Consider the following 15005-nt stretch of genomic DNA (forward strand, 5'->3'; position numbering starts at 1 on the left):
TCTCTAGTAGAGCCCAAGACTACCTGCCTAGAGATTGGGGGGGGGGGGGCGCACAAGGGGCCTTTTCCCCTTGATCACTAATTGAGAAAATGCCTTACAGCCTTACAGTTGGATCTCATGGAGGCATTTCCTCAACTGAAGTCCTTTCTCTGTGATAATTCCAGCTATGTCAAGTTGACACAAAACTAGCCGGTACACATTCTGAGAAGCATTCTGAGAGACAGGGACGTAGCTCGGGCATGCAAACACTCCCACCTGCTCCCCTGACATTTGTTATTGAAAAAGTAAATCCCACCTCTGCAATGACTTTTTCAGTACTGAACTTGTGTTGTTGTTGTTGTTGTTGTTGTTGTCGTTTGGTTTTGTTTTTCTTGTGCTAAAAATTCACTCAATTGGGGCGGGGGGCACTCCTTGTGCAGATAAGCAGAGCAGGAGCTGCTGCAGCCGCTAGCAGACCCACTAACCATCAGCAGGCAGGACTGTGCACATTGAAGGGATTGCAGCAAAGAGAGTGCCAGACGCCTAGGGCGTGGCTAAGGGCAAGCAAGACTCAAACCACACCCATCGCAAGGGTCGCAAGGGTTCCCCACACACAACCCCACCCCCCAGTATATTTGCCCACAACCAGGAAGACAGGAGCACGAGCCGCTGCTGCACCAGCGCACAAGACTCCAGAATACCTTCTGTCCAGTCCGAGGCTGATCAAAGGCAGCCCCATGCTTTGTAAGCCTTCACCCCAACATTCTCTAACCTAAGGAAAAACTTCCCGACCTCGGCAGACAAAAACTGTAACAGATTCAGATCCCTGAAAGTCCCCTAAACCTCAAATGCCAGTCTTCCAAACAGACCAGCTGTCTCTCCAGAATACTCGCCCCACTCCGAGAGACCATTCACAGAGTCTGGGACAGAAACCCTAAATCAAGAAATGTGGCTAGTCACGGCGGGAGAGCGGTCAGTTCCTTGGGTGGGCCAAAGAGAAGGAGGCCTCTGACTTCGGAGATACCAGCACGCAGCCGCTGCACTGCTCCCGCCCTTAGTCTTTGCAGTGACCCCACCCAGGTCGTGACCCTCTGAAGACCTCCAGCGTTGGCGTCCCCAGACTCCGCCAACCCCCAACACGCAGCTTTGGACGCCGCAGCTGCGTCCTGGATCTTCGCTGGATCCTAGCTTTGCATCGCCCAGCTGCGAACAGAGCGCACCGGGTCCGGCTCCGGGCTGCCAGCCCCAGGCAGGCAGCGGGACGCAGCGCCCGCAGTGCGACTGGCACGGCTGCCGGGGCGCGCCGCCTGGACCCGAACTGGCTGGTGAATCGCACCTCCGGCCCACTGAAGCTTCAAGCTCCACGAGCCTCACCCCGCGACTGGGCAGAGGACTGGTCGGAGATCCAAAAGGGTGCAGGCGGCTACCGGAACAGGATAGAGATGAGAACTGGACCAAGATCCAATTACTCCGTTTTGGGATAGAGGACCAGACCGCGGCGTGAGGGACCTCTAAGATACGGGAAGAAAGAGTCTGACCAAAGCCTAAGGTTGGAGAAAGGGGAATGAAACGGTCGGTTCCCAAGTGCGAAGGGAGGGTGGGAGACCCACTATCCTAGGACAGAATAATTGTGTTGCGAAAAGATGAAGGAGCATCAGCGGTGAGGCTAGAGGGAACCAAGAGAAGTAGGGGCTCTGAGCACGCAGGCTGGGACCGCTGGGTGCGAGCTGGAGCCAGCCCATCTAGTATCCAGACGAGGAGAAACATGACAGTACACCCAGGCCCGAAAGAAAGAGCCCCGTCTGGTACTGGAAAAGAGCAGTCAATGCGCGCCAGGTACATGGTCTGTCCAAGTCGCGGAATGCAGGGAAAGGGCATCCCATGAACTGGAGAAAGAAATTCATACAGGGCCAAGGAAACGAGGTCTATCTATCAAGGAGGGACCTGCAGGATAAGGGATCTGGAGGGGGGAAAGCGCGACGCCGGGACATGGTCCGCAGCTGGAGCCGCTCACCTTGGGTTTGTACAGCCACTTTCGGAATCTGTTCATCATCGCCGCGCCGGCCCGAGCCACGCTCCGGGCGGCCCTCGCCCTCTGCAGCGCTGCGCCCGGGTCCGGCTGCGGCGCGGGGTGGACACGCAGGCAGGGCCGGGACCTGCTTGAGCAAGCAGATCGTGTGCGCGGCGCCTAGCGCCGAGCAGCTGGCTGCAGGTGCGCGGGGCAGGTGCGCGGCCGGAAGGATGCTCAGCAAGCGGCGCGCGGCCGACCCAAACCCGCGAGCGGGCGGGCGCGCGGAAAGGCGCGGGCACAGGGCGCGCGGTGCTTCACGGCTTAAGAGCACCCAGCGCCTCCGCCGGTCACGACCGCACATGCGCCGGAGGCGCCGCACGCCCCCGGCCCGCTGCAAGTGGTGGATGGGGCGAGCCCGGCGAGGCCGCCAATCCCCGCCCAACGCCACGCCGTACCCCACCCGGGACGCGCACCAAGGGAGGGAGGCTCAGGACTACAGGTCCCGGCGCCCACCGCGGGCAGGGCCTGCGCGGCGTTGCTAGGTGACGGCGCCCAAACGATGCCTAGGCGATCTGCGGGTACCGGAGCTGGCCAGTGAACGCTCCCGCCCGCGGCGCCTGGACAGACTACGAGGTTAAAGCCAAGGAAGGCCAAGAGGCCCGCAGGTAGGCAGGCAGGTTAAGGTGAGGGGCCGCCACAGGGAGCCAGGCACAGCCCATCCTCTTCTCCCTAACTCGTTTTCTCCAGTTCTCCAATCTTTGCCTATTTTCTGGCCTTAGCGAGCTACCTTTGCGCTTTTCTTCCCACCTCCAAAAATAAAAGTAGGGTGTTTTCCACCACCTCCAATCAATCTCTCTCTCTCCCTCCCTCTCCCTCCCTCCCTCCCTCCCTCCCTCCCTCCCTCTCTCCCTCTCTCCCTCTCTCCCTCTCTCTCTCTCTCTGTTAACAGGTGACCCAGATGACTACCTCTTAATACAGTGTGTGTACCCTAGCAGTTCCTGCATCTTCCCTTAGCCCCTCAGCCCTGGACCTGCTTTGTAGCTCCCTTCTTACTCCTTGGAAGCTGCTCTCCACCCATTTCTATGTAGTTCCAGGCAGCTACGTGGTTTTAAAAACATTTTTTCCCTCCAGCCTAAATGCTTGAATTCAGATGTTTGCCTGTTCTTCACTATTTGTACAACTAACAGATCACCTTAGAGTCAACATGTCCACAACTGTATACTCTCTCAGTCATAAAAACTGCTTGTGGGGCTGGGAAGATAGCTCAATCAGTGACGTGTTTGCCTAATTAGTGGAAGAAGGTTCAGCATGCCAGAACTCACTGGAAAAACAAAAACAAAAACAAAAACCCTAGGCATGGACTGGAGAGATAGCACGGTGATTAAGAGCAGTGGGTGCTCTTGGCAAGGCCCCAGATTCAGTCACCAGCACCTCCATGGCTGCTCACAACTTTCTGTAACTCCACCTCCAAATAATCAAACCCCTCTTCTGGACTTCATGGGCCCTGCATGCATGTGATGCACATACATACATGCAGGCAAATACACATAAACATAAGAAATAAATATATTTTTGTAAAAAAGGCCAGGCATTATGACATTTACAATCGCTGCACTTCAGAGGCTAAGAAGATGGACCCACGGGGTTCACTAGTCAATGTAGCCTATTGCCTAGTTGGTGAGCACCACAATAATGGGAAACTCTGCCCAAAACACAAGGTGGAGCTGGGCGTGGCGGCGCACGCCTTTAATCCCAGCACTTGGGAGGCAGAGGCAGGCAGATTTCTGAGTTTGAGGCCATCCTGGTCTACAAAGTGAGTTCCAGGACAGCCAGGGCTACACTACGGTCATTTTCTGGCCGCCCCATGGAAGTGCACACACTTACATATGCACCCATATATACACGCACATAAAAATAAGTAAAAAAATTTTAAAAGAAAACTAAAAGCAGCTCTTCCCAAAGCCATCATCTTCTCCAAGTGAAGACGTTGAGCAGACACATGAATTCATGTCCAGTAGTAAGTAGATTAATAAATTATCTGGTGTCTGTTCACCCTTGGCCAACTCCAAAGCCTGGGGCTATTACTGTGCAGAAGCTGTTTCTATGCTTCATATTGGAAGTTGTGCCCAAGATAAAGGCTGAGCCCAAGGAGGTAGGTATATCAGGATCAGGCTTAACTATAGGCAGAAAGATCCCAGCATGACAGATTTGTTCACATTCAAGAGATGTGTGCAGGGCTGGTGAGATGGCTCAGCGGGTAAGAGCACTGACTACTCTTTTGAAGGTTCTGAGTTCAAAACCCAACAACCACATGGTGGCTCACAACCACCCGTAATGAGATCTGATGCCCTCTTCTGGTGTGTCTGAAGTCAGCTACAGTGTACTTACATATAAATCTTTAAAAAAGAGAGAGAGATGTGTGCAGAGGTAATTCTGGACATGCAACAGGAACCAGCTTTCTGGCTACCATCCTTGACCTGTTTACTGAGGATTCAGGATGGCTGCACTGGTTCTAGCCATCGCCTCCTAAGCCCATGAACCTACTGGAAAAGAGAAGAAAGAGATGTCCTACACTTCAGGCTAATGCTCCCACAGTTTATTCTCTAGTACTTCTGAGAGATGGAAGAACTTGTACACACGACCATAGCCAGCTTTCAAGGAGGCTGAGAAATGTCACTGACCGGTTGGGTAACAATAGGCCCAAGTGAGAGTCAGGCTTTGTAGTTCAGGAGGGAAGAGAAAGCTGCAAGGAGTGGCTTCATAGCCTGTTGTAGAAATTTTTAATTCCAACCTGGGGTTTCTACACAGTCTTTGACCATTTAGTTCATGGATAAAAGACACAACCTTTATATTTACAATAAGCCTTAAACAGCACAACAGCTGAGCAGATACCTACCTTATATGCAATTAGAATCTACTTTCCTATTGATAACCCCAAATTATTACTTACTACTTACTATGTTTCATCTGGGCTGCTCTTAACTTCAATTGGCCAGCCCTCGAGGCCAGCTCATCTAAACCTATGGTGGCTTCTCCTTCCTCCTGCACCTTCTTCTTCTCATGGTTCTTCTCCAATCCCAAGCCCAGAAAATCTAAACCCCACCGATGTCTCTTCTGCTCAGCTATTAGCTATTGGCATCTTTATATACCAATCAGAAATAGCCTGGGGGCAGGGTCACTTAGGTCTATGTGCAGACTCCTGGTCTTTCCCCTCCCCCAACACTTAACATTGTGATACACAGTAAAAGACAAAACCTCAACAGTAGCCGCCACACTTAGCAGAGCAGCTTTAGTTGTGGGGAAAGAGGGTGCTTTCACTAACATATGTTTGATATGGCCTAAGCTGTTGAAGTGGATTGCATCTGATAGAAACGAACCCTCCTTGCTTGCTTCAGCCTGCCTTCCAGGTTACCTCAAGGGCCAGACCATTGAGCCCTGATTCGAGAATGGAGTTAAAGAGCCATATTTAAAGGTAATCAATCCACTTAGGAGTTAGATCTCAATTCTCACCCGCAAACTAAATAATACTGAGATACTTGAGATGTGGCTCAGTATTGGACCAATTACCCAGTGTAGGAGATGCTGTGGGTTCTGTCTCTTGCACTAAAAGCAAGTAAACAGACAATTATTTTAAGTAAAGCTGAGTCTGGCTGTGGATATGTGGGCCTGTGATCCCAGCACTGAGGAAGCAGAGGCAGGAGGATGGAGATTTTGAAGCCAGACTCCACTACATATCAAGACCACCTTCCCCAAAACAAAAATAAACAAGAAAAAAATTAAACCAAAACTTAGTGTAGAGTTGAGGTGCTCGAAGCATGCTTCAGAGTTGGCTGAGCCCATGCCTGTTCTCCAGTCGCAGATATGATTGTTTTTCTCAAACTTTAGGTGAATTTCAGAGGGGATTCAGAGTCTATCCACCCTCACAAAGCACCTGCTCTTTGCCCAGGTGTGGGGCAAGGCAGCCTCCACCACACAGTGAGCAGAGGGTCAGGCTGGCTCCTGGGAGCTCCCTCCCACCTTCAGGTTGGTTCTTTGGTCCATTCCATTTGGATCCTCTACCAAGGTCAACTCTAGACCTGGGAGGGCTTGAATTAATTCCTTCCATCCTCCCTGACTCAGGTCAGCCTCGGGCACTTGACCCACCCTTTTTGCAGAGACACACAGGCTCCATAGCAGGGGAGCAGGAAGCAGTCTTTGCTCCCTGGCACCCTGGGCAACACATCCACATCAATTCAGCCCAAGACCTGGGCTTCCAGATTGGAAACTTACTGAAAAAGGAAAATCTAATATTCCCATCAGAGTATCTAATGATAGTTAGCATGTAGATAGGACCTCGACAACCTGAGAGACCACTGGACATGCCTGCCTGGGTGGGAGGGTGTAATCTTGATTACCTTAACCCTGTGGAAAGACTCACTCACCTTAACTGTGAGCAGGACCAGTCCATGGTCTGGGTGTCCCACCAGGGATCCTGGGCTGTACACAATGATTACAATTACTGCGGAGAAGGCAAGCCGAACCTTAGGATGCGACCATCCCTCTGTTTTCCTTTGTGCACTAGATGTATTTAGTTTCCTTTCACATTCTGCATGCAATGTGGTCATTGGCCAGGCTCCTGCTACCTTGACTCCCTGCAGTCACGAACTGCTGCCTTGAACCTGTGGAGAAGAGCAGCCACTTCTCAGCACTGTGTCCAGGACATTTGCTCTGTGTTCTGTTCTGGTTTTGTTTTCCTTGGTGCTGACGATAGAATCCAAGGCTTGGCTTTTTAGGCTAGTGCTTCCTGGCTGAGCCCCATTCCTAGGTCTTTAACTGGGAGTCTATAAAAATGCTTTCTTTGCCTGCCTGTGTTCTTTGCTCTGGGTCCTGGCTATGTGTGTACTGGTCTCCTTTACCTCACTTCTTTGACAGAGCAAGTGAGGCATTTGAGGCCACACCCCAGGCTCTCACAGAAAGAAAATCTCTTTGGGGATAGGGAACCAGATTCCCCACTCCAAACTCCTCAACATGGGCTTGTTCTCTTGTTTCCTTAGAAAATACTCTCAGAGAATCTATCCCCCCAGTTAAATGAGACAATAAAACTGAAACGTCTTGTATAAAGGACTCATGTTAGTAAAAGTTAGTAAAAGCAGACAATTTATAAAGTCAATGTGTGCAGGGCAGTGGTGGCGCACCCCTTTAATCCCAGCACTTGGGAGGCAGAGGCAGGAGGATTTCTGAGTTCAAGGCCAGCCTGGTCTACAGAGTGAGTTCCAGGACAGCTAAGGCTACACAGAGAAGCCCTGTCTCGAAAAAAAGAAAAAAAAAGTCATTGTGTGGGATGAGTGAGGTTAAAGCATATTGTCCACATGTACGAAACTGTCTAATCATAAGAGACTTGTTTTTAAAGATTTATTTATTTATTTTAGGTACACGAGTGCTCTATCTGCATATACACCTGTGTGCCAGAAGAGGGCATCAGATCACATTATAGATGGTTGTAAGCCACCATGCGGTTGGGTTGTTGGGGACTGAACTCAGGACCTCTGGAAAAGCAGTCAGTGCTCTTAACCACTGAGCCATCTCAACAACCCTAACTTTTTTCTTTTTTTTTTTTTTTTAAAGTAAGTCTGGGTCTAGATGAAACTCGGTGACAGAAACCTAGATATCGGAGGTCCTAAGTTTAGTCGGTGTGTTCTTGTCGGTTTTATCCTGGCCACCTGTGACTGTCTTTCAGATCAGATGAGGAACCTGCCTTAGCTACTTACACCTTTTTCTATTTTTGTGTTCATCCTTCATAGATCACTCTAGGCCTAGGCCAAGTTTAGGTGACAGGCGGGGACCTGCTCACCACACTTACCAAGACTTAATGAATGTTTAATTGACTTCAGAGGTTTCCTTGAGGGACTCCCAGGCAGAGAAGGCAGTGTAAGCATGTAACTCGATGTTGAGAGATTCCCCTAAGCTAATGGGTAGAGAAAGGGTGGAGGATTTGAGGTTCAGGGGTCATAAGAAAGAGGCTTCTTAGCCACTGAAAGACCCCAGTGAAAGAGAAGACTTTGGACTGAAGCTTGTCACATGCTGAGAGACCTCTCTGGGTCCCACGGCAACAGAACGTGGGAACAGACTCTTGAGACCTCACCTCTCCACTTCTCCCATAACAGACAAAGCCAAAGCCCTGGGGCCCACTGCTGTTCCCACCCCACCCAATGCCCTCAGGAACCTCAGCTCAGTCTTGGTGCCTTGGGAGGGGCCGGGCTGGGAGACTAGGTGAATGTAATTAAGACTTCACATAGACACATCCTCTATCTCAAAAGTGAGGCCAGGGGAAAAGGATTCCATGCACACAAGTAACTGACTCTGATTGAGTTGGCAGCCTGCACCCTACCACCTCCAGCAAGGACTCTGATACTGTCAGAGGCATGGGAAGTGAGAGCCAGTGCTTACTGTGTCTAGACATGTCTTTTGTCCACTAGCTGCACCTGGCTGGGAAAAACTGTTTTGCTGGGGCGCTGAAAACTATAGAGGTGGATAATCTTTTCAGAACTAATGTTCTCTCTAGAGCTACCTGTCAGTGCCGTGTTTGCCACCAGGACACTAGTAACTAGGAGTTGGAGTACTTGGTAAATGCTTGCGGGAGTCCAGCTATCCTCCCTCTTCACCCTCACCCCCACCCCTCCAATTCCCCTGCAACACACACACACACATACATACAAACACACAAAGGAGGAAGGACCTCCCCACACCCACAGGCTGCCTTTAGCCAAGATTCCTGGAGTGTCTGAGATTGTTTTCTACTTAGGAGAGATCCCGAGTGGAACAAAGGGCCCCAAGAACTGTTCCAGATAAAGAGGGCAAAGGTCCTGCATAGCCAATGACATCAGGGCTTGCAGAACTGACCAGACAAGGGGTAGAGCCAGGACAGGAGCAGACCTCCAGGGTACTGCCTGGTAGGTATAGTCTCAGGGAGGGGCTCTAGCTCCAACTCCTTGAATAATGGCCAGATCACCAGCCCTCCCTCCCCCTCCCTGACAGACAGACAGACACACACACACACACACACACAGAGAGAGAGAGAGAGAGAGAGAGAGAGAGAGAGAGAGAGAGCGCGCCAGAGGGGAAGCCACAGGTCTCCCAGTCTATGAGGCAATGTCCCAGAAAATGATCCTGGCCTCCCATGCTTGAATCTAACCATGTCAGCATAGCTAAATGTCTGGCCTTTTCTGTCCCTCCCAAGAGAAGCCACATTCAGAGAGAGGGTGAAATGGCCACTGGGCATGAAGCCCATCTATTGCTCATTCAGAATGATCATGCAGTGGGGAGCAGAGTAGGCAGGAGTTCCCAGAAGCCTCCTCTCAGCATTCAAGTCTCTCACCAGGAAGCTCAGTAGAGTAACTTGAGTGACCAGAGAGGGAGAGGACCCTAGGAGCCCTCAGAGTCTTTCTCCTACCCTCCAGCCCTCCAACAGTAAATGATCCTTATAGGGTAGAGGGCTCCAGTGGACAGTCTCCAGGGAGGCGGTTTCACAGGGTGCAGGTCAGCCCTAGACCTCTCCCTACATGAATGCCATACCTGGCTGCATTTGACAGGTGTGGATCTGTGTGTGATATGTCTCCTCCTGCCTTTTATCATCAAAGTCCCCACTAACCCACGAGGAATCTACCATGAGATTGCACTGAGAGTTTCTAGGCATAAGAAAAGTTGCCCTGTTACCTGTCGTCTTGGGCTGAGCAGGGATGGAGTCCTAGCTGTGCCTTTCCTGGGTACCTATGGAGTTTCCTTGTTGCGCCCCTAGATCCTATTCATGGTACCAAGGCTTCAAACAAGTTTCCGGACTCCATGGGGTCTTTCTCAGTGAGGCTGGTGGTGCCTGTGTGTCTGCAGCCCTGTTATGAGTATGCTGGCCCAGAATGCAGCCAGGGTACACGGGGCTCTGGTCCTCAGTGATCCCAGCCTCCCCCCCCCCCAACTATTCACTGAAGCTTCCCTGGCAGCTCCTCCACATAGAGGCATCCCCCAAAGATGTCAGAAAAACCCCATCCTCTTCCTCTGGCTTCTTTGTCTTGGCACCCACTGGCTGTTACCCTAGAGCAGCAATTCTCAGTCTGTGTGTCTTGACCCCTTTGGGACTTGAACAGCTCTTTCACGGGGTCGTACATCGGGAATCCTGATATTTACATTACGATTCACAGCAGTAGCGAAACTGCAGCTATGGAGTAGCAGTGAAAATGGCTCACCACAACACGAGGAACTAACTGTATTAAAGGGTCACAGCACTAAGAAGGTTAAGAACACTGATTTAGAGCCATCTGCATTTCCTCCACAACCACATTCCCTTGGGTTCAACCTCAGCTTCCCAGACCCCTGCCTGTTTCTCTGGATTGCTCAGGGGTCAAGCAGGACCTTTGACAGATGACCCTCTGGTTCTAATCCCAATCCCTACTGAGAGCACTGGAGTACCCTAACTTAGTGTGAGTTCTGCAGAGGCCTCACCCTTCTGGAAAGCTGCATCCTTCAGTTCTGAGCATATTCCTATCCTCTTTCTCTCTTCTTTCTTAAACTCTCATTGGTACTTTGACCACTTAGAATAATAGCTCCTTGATCTTCAAAGATAAGCTACTAGGCTTGGCATGGCTGGCCAGGACTGGCCTTCACACAGGGGACCTTGCTTTCTTGTCCTGTTTCTATGATGAATACTAACAAAAGCAACTTCAGGGAGAAAAGGTTTTATTTAATCTCACAGTTCAAGTCTTGGCCCATCCTGATAGGGAGGTCAAAGCAGCAGGAGCCGCAGCAGCCGGTCGCATCACATGCACAGTTAGGAAACAGGGGTGAGTGTGTATTAGTGCTCAGCTCTCTCCATTTATTTATTTTTCATTTTAATCGAAATGTTTCTTACTATTTCTATTTATTGGATGTGTGAACATGGGTCATGCTATTCACATGACACAGCACCTGGAAACTCCCCAGCCTTTCCTGACCCTGTCATCTTTGCCTGCTCTGGATAGAACCTGCTGGGAAACCAGCCACCCACCTGGACCGAGGAGTGTTCAGAGGCCTGCTTTCTGACCTGAGCCCATTCTAGGGGTCACCCTACTCACAACCTGCCGTGAGGCTTTGGTGGCTGCCTTGAAACCTAGGGCACAGAGAGCTGAGGCTGGAGCTAAGTAGTGACCTAACAGTGGGCCCACCGAGGCCAAACAGACCCCCTGTGCAGCAGAGGCCTAAGATGAACTAACCAAATAGTGGGTTTGAGTTTACCTGAGCCCAAACCCCTACCTCCAAAATCTCACTGCTGAACCCAGAACCCTCGTGGACTTCCTGTTGGTGTGGAGAAGGGTCCTGCAACTACTTCTGCCAACAGCTAAACTGGCAACTCAGAGGCTGTGGATAACGTGACTTGTGTTGGTGTGTTTTAGGACCCTGCTCCAAAGATGACCTACTATGAAAAATGCATTGAGATTGTGATAAAGCAGCTTGACAAATTTAAGCCTGGAAAGGACAATCCTGAGCAATTCGTGGAGACAGTATTCACCTCCTTACAGCAGGTACGGTCAGGGGAGCTACCTGGCTTCCTAGGGGACCACATCAGTGACATGTGTCGTCTACATTTCACCTTCCCACAAGCAGCATGAGATCCATTCCTTCCTTTGGGGAGAAGTGTGAGGCAAGGCTCTCTAGAAGGTCCTGTACAGAGTCTGAGCCTTACTAAATGCTTCCACCCTTAGGCCCCCAACCTAGCCTGTAAGCATTGCTATAACAGGCCTGAGGCTGGGACAACTGTACAGAATATAGCTCTCAAGATTCTGGTGCACGCCTTTAATCCCAGCACTCGAGAGGCAGAGGTAGGTGGATTTCTGAGTTCGAGGCCAGCCTGGTCTACAGAGTGAGTTTCAGGTCAGCCAGGGCTACACAGAAAAACCCTGTCTCCAAACAAACAAACAAACAAACAAACAAAAGATTCTGGAAGCTGAGACATCCAAGACAGCAACAGCGTGTCCCACTGCAGAAGGTGAGAGAGAGGCAGACAGGCAGAGCATGTCTCTGGACTATTTCATCTGAGCCTGTCACAGTGGCAGCTACACTACACTTCCAAGAGAGTTTTGGATGGTTAAATCTCCAAAGCACATCCCTCCCCCATCAGACTTGCCACCCCCTCTATTGGCAGCTCCAGACTCTGCCCAGATTGCCATCCTATACAGCAGCTCTGTAGCATTCTGATTGGCTCCCTGAACACGATCTGTTCCGAGTCTCCTTCCCCTAGAGGCTTCAGCCTCTCCTTGTCAGGGTACCCAGGAGAGTCACCCTACCTGCTGGTAGGTCCAGTTCGTCCATCCAGCACAGACCTCTCTCCCCAACCCCAGACTCTCTCATCCAATGATAAGTAGCATATATGCCCACTCTAGAGCATATATATTCTCTCTGTCCCTGTGGGCCCCCACAAACAGCTCATCTCAGCAGCCCAAGCCCAGTCATCCAGAGCTGTGTCCCATCCTTGCCTAGATTAGGCAAGCACCTATCCCCACACCCCACCTCAGCCCTGGAATAGCCCTTGTCCTCGTCACTGCAAAAGCTCCCTCTTGCCTCCTCTGCTCTCGACTCCCCACACACATGACACAGAGGTATCCTCTCTGCAGAGCCTCTCTGCTCTGCTGTGCCCTCCCCCCATCTCATCTACCCATCCTCATGTCCACTCCACTGGCCATACTGCCTTCTTCTGGTCCTTTTTGGTCCATCCATTTGTTCCTCCACTGTCCTTGCCACTCCCCCCACCCACTTGGAATACTCAGCAAGCTCCCTGGACTGCTAAGCCATTCGGGGCTCTGATAGAAGGGCTCTTTCTTTCAAGCAAGACAGAAGTTAGTGTCATTAGTCTCTGATGACCATTACAGAAAACTGAGTTTTAGCGGTTCATAATTAGTTTGAGGCACTTTCTCTGTTAACAACCAATAGATTAACATAAATGAGTCCTGGCTGTCACTTGGCAAATGGCAAAGTCGTGGCCATCTGTGTGCCTTTTCCTGAGAAGTCTTGCACCATGATGCCATCCAGAGCTGGCGGCAGCGGATGAAGCTGATCTCTTCCTCAGGCACAGAAGCAGCCCCTGCTTCAGATGCTGGTCCTTTCAGGTTCTGCCAAAGGCCTTCTGAAGCCAACATGGTTTGGGGCCCTGGGTACTGACCCAGTTTGAACAACACTTTCATCTCCAGCTGTCGGAAACCTGCTGTAATATACCGACTGTCAGGTCAAGGCCAGATATGCCACCTGCCAGAAAGTTATACAACCCCTAGACCGCTAGGCAGAGGCTGACAGAAGGCTTCGGGACAGGGCACGTGATAGGCAGACTGTACACCTTAAGTGCATGGCAGCCCTGGGAGCCTCTTACTGTGGATGTGACCATCTCTGAATGCACCGTCTAAGTAAATGAAGCTGAGTTACAGCTGGCAGCACAGAGCATGGGTCCAGCGGCAGTAGCCTGGGTCCACCTGAGCCAGCGTGGCTGGCAGCACAGAGTGTGGCAGCCAGGCAGTGGTGAAGAGTCAGACTTTGAGAAACAGTGGCTCCCTGGAAGCATGATAGGGCTTCCTGGGTAGAGGGACCTAGGCACCAAGATGAGGAGACCCTAAGAGCCCAAGGTCCAGACCTGACACTGAGTAGACAGGAAGGCCAACGGGGTCTGTGTGTCTAACCTTCAGACCTGGCTTCCCAGTCTGTGTAGCTAGCCCATGGAGAGGTTGGTTGTGAGGAGAAAAATGTCATGTCGGAGCCCAGACTGTGGACAAGTGGGTATTAGCATAAAAAGATGCTACAGGGCTGGACTATCAAGAACATAAGCAGCCAGATAGCTCTGGGGTTCACAGTCATAGGAGAAAGGGAGAACTTTAAAGGGGTGGCCAACTGTGGGGAAACAGTTACTAATTTTGAAGTTATTAGAGAAGAGTCAGTGAACTGTGGGTGCAGAAATGCAGAGAGAAGGGGCAGATGTATTCGATGGCCACAGAGCCATAGCCCGTGGTTTCATTGTGGTTTGTGCTATTTTGTTGTCGTGTAAATCTTAACATAACGTTGTCTTAATGGTCACGTCATACTGGTCTGTGGGACGGAGCAATGATGCTTGACCCTTGGGTCACCCTGCTGTTGGACCCTGGTTCCTGTTTCTACTGCTGCCCAGCCCTCCTCTCCAGATGTGTGCACATGGACACCTCCTGTGTTGTGGAAGCTTTCCTTCCCTTCCCAGAAGTACAGTAGCTCTATTAAAGGGTCGTGATATAAATAAAGCTCTTGAAACTTACTTTCCAAATTTCTTTATGGAAAGACTCAGCATCAAGTGTCCCACCAAATTTGTCCGTGTTGTACTGGCACTAGCAGATACCCTCATCTTCCTTTTCCTCCAAAACTTAATTACTTTGAAAACCCTAATTACTTTTAAAAACAATTAACATGTATCACACATGGGTCATCTCATCATTTGGGTCTGAATTGTCCCCCAAAGGCTCCTGTGGCAAAGGTCTTGCTCCCAGAGCAGTGCTTAGAGGTGGTGTAATGGGGCAATGAGTGGACCCCGATGGTTCTGACTCCCAGGACAAGGTCTTCCTTTGTACTCCTGCCTGGCCTTGAAGTCAGCCTGCCTCCACCCGAAGCGCTGGGGTTAAAGGTGTGTACCAACCACTATGCCTGGCTGAGGGAACAGAACTCATGCTGCTACCTACTAGCAGCACTTCCCATCCTGCTTTTTATTCAGGACAAGTTCTCGCAGACTTCCCTTAATCGTGCAGCCTTCTTCTGGATAATGTTTCTTCATGTGAAAGCCTTTATATGAATTCATTTTTAAGTTGTGGTGAAATGCACATGGCATAACTTTTGACCGTTTTACCTATTTTCACACAAAGCACACTCTCGGGTCTGTACAGCCAGAGTCCATCCATCTCCATAACCTCTAATGTTCCTGACCTGAAAATCTATCCCCACAAAATGCCAGCTGCCTGGCTCCCTGTCCCCTCCCCTGCCACCTGCTTGCCATTCTTTCTGTCTCTGT

At 50.7% G+C, this 15005-nt stretch overlaps 2 protein-coding genes across 11 annotated transcripts in view; one reads left to right on the forward strand and one right to left on the reverse strand.

Annotated features, from left to right (window-relative positions):
- The window catches only part of Zfyve28 (zinc finger, FYVE domain containing 28), a 93476-nt gene extending 91213 nt beyond the window's left edge, over positions 1–2263 (reverse strand). Inside the window, exon 1 of one of the 4 annotated variants that reach the window (XM_006503886.2) lies at positions 1994–2249. In XM_006503886.2, the coding sequence (XP_006503949.1) occupies positions 1994–2032 (39 nt within the window). In that variant the 5' untranslated portion in view covers positions 2033–2249. Of the gene's footprint in view, positions 1–1993 lie in introns of all 4 variants that reach the window. The other 3 variants (NM_001015039.1, XM_011240727.3, XM_011240726.3) reach the window with 3 other exon arrangements.
- Positions 622–15005, forward strand: part of Cfap99 (cilia and flagella associated protein 99) — a 42135-nt gene continuing 27751 nt past the window's right edge. For 4 of the 7 annotated variants that reach the window (XM_017321200.2, XM_006504221.4, XM_011240807.3 and 1 more), the window contains exons 1-2: positions 2270–2655; positions 11389–11517. In XM_017321200.2, coding sequence (XP_017176689.1) covers positions 11404–11517 — 114 coding nt within the window. In that variant the 5' untranslated portion in view covers positions 2270–2655; positions 11389–11403. Of the gene's footprint in view, positions 1529–2269; positions 2656–7619; positions 11518–15005 lie in introns of those variants that run through there. The other 3 variants (XM_006504218.4, NM_001370805.1, XM_017321199.2) reach the window with 3 other exon arrangements.

The sequence above is a fragment of the Mus musculus genome, chromosome 5 (genome assembly GCF_000001635.26).
Source record: "Mus musculus strain C57BL/6J chromosome 5, GRCm38.p6 C57BL/6J".
Taxonomy (NCBI): Eukaryota; Metazoa; Chordata; class Mammalia; order Rodentia; family Muridae; genus Mus; species Mus musculus.